General features: G+C 51.4%; 1 protein-coding gene across 1 annotated transcript; it reads right to left on the bottom strand.

Annotated features, from left to right (window-relative positions):
• Positions 1 to 2,603: 2,603 nt before the first annotated feature.
• Positions 2,604 to 3,775, bottom strand: DAD1 (defender against cell death 1). Its single transcript, XM_009324517.1, has 3 exons — positions 3,745 to 3,775; positions 3,323 to 3,473; positions 2,604 to 2,801 (listed from the first exon to the last, which is right to left on the bottom strand). Exons 1-2 carry the CDS (start codon positions 3,773 to 3,775, stop codon positions 3,343 to 3,345), a joined length of 162 nt encoding a protein of 53 aa, XP_009322792.1. The 3' UTR covers positions 2,604 to 2,801; positions 3,323 to 3,342.
• Positions 3,776 to 4,176: the final 401 nt, after the last annotated feature.

The raw sequence follows: 4,176 nt of genomic DNA, 5'->3' as shown, positions 1-4,176 counted from the left end.
AAACCACAGTGAACAGCAAAGGCAGGAAATAACACAGTAGGACAGGATGTGGAAGGGGTCTCATGGCCCAGGTGGGGCAGGAAGGGGACGCACCACCAGTTCCATGACGCCACAGTCGAGATCTGGGTCATCTTTTGATGCTCCTCTACACCCTACCGCAGAAACCACTTCCTCTGGAAAGTGGAGCACAAAACAGGGGGTGGGGGGAGCAGGGCTGGTGTGGCACGTGGCAGGGAGGGGGAGAAGCGTGTGGAAAAGCACAGCAGACGTTAGACCACAAGCCAAAGCTGAATGAGGTTAAGGCACCCTCCCTTCCTGCCCCCTCACCACACCCTGGTCTTGGGTCTGGGGGGAGTTGTTTTGGGTACAGCGGGAAAGATTGAGCTATGTATAGCATAGGCAGAGGAAAGGAGGGGAGAAAATACATTATAAAGTGCAGTGGGTGGCGGGGAAAGATCTTAGAAGTGTGTAAGATTTCTGAATTTGCTGGTAGGCCTCTGCACCCTGTTATACAGTCAGTGAATCCATGCAGAAAAGTCATTTCACTTCTCCTGACCCAAAAGAGAAGGGAGGAAGATGGGGCAGGCCAGAGAGTCCTCTCACATTGGGAAGGAGATGTTGCCAGGGCCCCTAGAGAGGGTCCATCTCTAGCACCCTCTCCCCTATGCCAGCTCCTGCTCCCTAATACCTAGCTATGGGTAGGAGATGAATTTGCATCTTTTCTAGGAGTTTTGTTGGAGAAAACATCCTGCCAGACATTTGTCACCTCTCATTAAACATGGCCCTGTACATGAAACAGCCCCTCTTCTTGCCCTCTTCTACAGTGTGAACAGGGACCTGAGCATGACCTTTATAAAGAGCAGAGTTTGAAGAGATCTACACACTTGTTGAATAATCAGACGTGGATAGCTCTATAGGACCTGAATTCTAGTGCTGAGTTTTTGGCAACTAGAGGCATTGCAAGCTGGTAAAAATCAGGAAAAAAAAGAAACCCCACAGAAAACCCACGGTTTTTCCTTCTCCAGAGGCTCCCGTGCAGTTCTTAGAAGGGGCCACAGGAGGGTCCCAGCCTGAAGCTCTCTCTAAAGCCACACCGTGGGGAGACCGAGTCACACAGAGCCACAGGGAGGCAGCTGCAGCTTGCAAACAGCAGCAGCGGCAGCGGCAAAGGGGAGACCCTGAGCTGTTCCTCCTGTCAACGTGCTGGCTCCGTCTGCCACGGGCCTAGCTCACAGAGGGCCCTTCTTATAGGAAAGAAGAGTTCGGTGGCTCATTTACAATCCCTACGTGCTGTCGAGTCCCCTGCCCGCTCCCCAGCAGTACAAAGCTGGTACCATTGTAAACAAACGCAGCTTAATGCCTGGGGCTGGAGGGAGGTGGTGGTGTCAGAGCTGACATGAATTCTGTGTTCCTACCACAGACCCAGGCAGCATCCTTTGAGACAGCACAGACCCTGCTCCCTCATACCTCACTCTTCAGACCCTGTGTTAGGCAAGAGACTGAGAAGACCCACGTTTCACACTTTTATGGGTTTAATGGCTGCAGCACAGCTAGAAATGCTAAAAGGGAAAAGGTGGTAAACAGGAGCCATAATCCAATGCTGAGAGGTTGAAGCTACCAGACCCCATGTTTTATTTCCTGAGTGCCAGCAGACAAGCATTTTTTTGTCACGTAGCCTCAATGCACATTTTACCTATCCAGTGTTTCAGCTGCAGAGCAAACCAGACAAGTGTGAAGCAGGATCAGCACAAGGATGGAGCCTCATGCATGAAGGTAACCCAGGTAAATTCTGCAGCCAAGGGTGCGGAGGGGCTAGCTGGGGTTAGTAGCTTGTGCTGGGCCCATAATCTGGTCACCACAAGGCTCTAATTTTCCATCAGGACAAAGAAGCATTTGACCTCAATGCAGGAGCTAGCCTGGGCTACAGCCAAGGGCCAAAGCCATTGAGTTTAAGCATTTCACAGTGCTTTGGAGGGGGAAGGATTTTCAATGAGGTTAAGTCTGAGGGGTGAGCTTCTCCATGGACCCAGAACAGCTCAAGTGCAGCTCTGTCTGAGGCACTGACACAGCTTGGCAGCCCCTTCCAACATCCTCAGGTTGATCAGCATACCAGACTGAAGAAAAGCTAACATGGTGGTAGGGTGGCTGTATCACTACCAGGCCTTAGTGAGGCTGTAAGTCCAGCTGGGACGTTCAGCTCTGCCCCTTATGCCTTTGAGAGATACGGGAGGGCCTGTGGGAAGATGGGTACACCTGGGGATGTGCTGGAGGACACCCTTCGCTTCCTTCTGTTCATGACTGCTAACCACAGCCTAACCCAAATTTTCCACAGCTTTGAAGCCTGGGGGCACGTTGGCAATATACTTTCCATAAGATAAAGGGGCAGGAAACAGGGAGATGAAAAGGGTGGATGACAACTGAGTTTCCATGACGACTTGTTTCCTGCTTCCCTCCAAAACTGGGGCACAGAAAAAAGTCTGCCGGGTAGAAAGGGAGGGAGGGAGGGAGGGAGGGGGGATAAAAACAGGGAGTTGTGCCTCAGAGGGAACTTGGGTGTCAGAAGAACCTCTGTATTTGTCACCAATAGGGAAAAGACTGCAGTATTATAAAGGGTTTTATTGACAGAAAGGATTACAGTAACTGTAACGAGGCAGCAGACCCCTCCATAGGGCAGTCTGTGGGGAAAAGTCTTGAGCTGTGCATCCGTGCGCCCCCTTCCTCCACCAAGGAAGTAGGTCTGCTGGGGAACAGCACCTCCCAATGCCAGGCTTTGGCATCAGAGCTCAAGAGCAATTCAAGACCTGGAAAGAGAGAAAGGGAACATGAGCGATGTTTCTGCAAAGGGAAGAGGAAATACCCCACAAGCTCCAGTGACCTTGTGGCCCCTAGCAACAGTAACAACAGGGCATGTCCTCCACTTTCCAGCACCAAACTCTCCCTGTTCCAAACTCCCTCCTTGCATCTGCTGAGAAACTTGAGGCTTGGACACCAGCCATACCGTGGCCTCCAAATAGAGCCCAGGACTTCCAGCTCCTAAAGCCCCTCCAGCAAAATGGTGTATTTCTCTTATAAGTGAGAAACACTCCTAGTTAAAGTGCCTTTTAAATGATAAAAGCCAAAAAGTACATGCACAAAACCAGAAAGCTGTAAGTTGTAACCCTGTATCAACCTAGAGGACAACAGCTTAACTGTACTTGGCCAAGACGAAGCTAGGAGCTACGACTCCTGGCTTCACTATCAGTCTAGTTCTCTCCCAACTCTACAAAAGTACTGAAGTCGTGTGAGCTGTGGTTGCCCCTTTTGTGACCCCATGAATCAGTACCTCACAGTCTCTTCTAGAGTTCAGCCAACAAAATTGATGACGACAAGATGGAGGATGGTGTTGGCAAAGAGGAAATCAGCAAATGCCCGCTCCGGTGAAATGCCTTGGAACTCGCCTTTGTTCTGGGGGTTGATCTGGATCCGGAGACAAACTGCATGGCAGAGAAAGAATGAGAGATTAGGGATCACAAAAGGAAGTCATGGTGGGAAGCAGAGTCTTCCTGGGGCAGCCCACCCCAGTCTGGGTCACTGTTCCACCAGCCTACCACAGGAAGAGGTAACTGTCTTTATTGTAAGATGAGCAGGACACCGGCAGGGGATTTGCACAGGGCTTTTACACAATCAGCTCTCCCATAACCCTACACCATCCGGGGGGTCAAGTGAGTCCCGAGGGGAACAGGCTTATAACAGGATGGGACTCACATAGAAACGGGGATATTCCTATGTTCTCCATTGGGTGTGTTGGGGAGGGCTGCACAGATGACCTTAAAGCTCTTTTCCAGTCTAAAAGATTCTATGATTCTGAGGCTGTTTTGAGGGCTGTTGTGGGAGAGCAACACCATTGCTACAGTCTGGATTTCACCATGGGATGGTTGCTAAAGAAGGACACCAATACAAGATGGTAAAAGGGAGGGCTCCTTGACTGCCAGGGAGAAGCAAGCGCACCCTGGGGCTGATAAGGAGCCAGGCTCTGTGGTGCATACAGGCGGGACCCTCGCAGGTTCACAGTCGCTGTGGAGCATCCTGCTGCAGGGTGGGCTGGGGCAGGAGCCTGTGGGTTTCTGGGAGCAGAGCTGGGCGTTGTGGGGGAAAGGGGGGTGCTGGAGGTTGCCATGAGGACTCCCTGGCTGGCGG

This window comes from Pygoscelis adeliae, unplaced genomic scaffold, assembly GCF_000699105.1.
Source record: "Pygoscelis adeliae isolate BGI_AS28 unplaced genomic scaffold, ASM69910v1 Scaffold255, whole genome shotgun sequence".
In the NCBI taxonomy this organism is placed as follows: domain Eukaryota; kingdom Metazoa; phylum Chordata; class Aves; order Sphenisciformes; family Spheniscidae; genus Pygoscelis; species Pygoscelis adeliae.
Note: the sequence above shows the minus strand (reverse complement) of the source record. Positions and strands in the feature narration are given on the sequence as shown.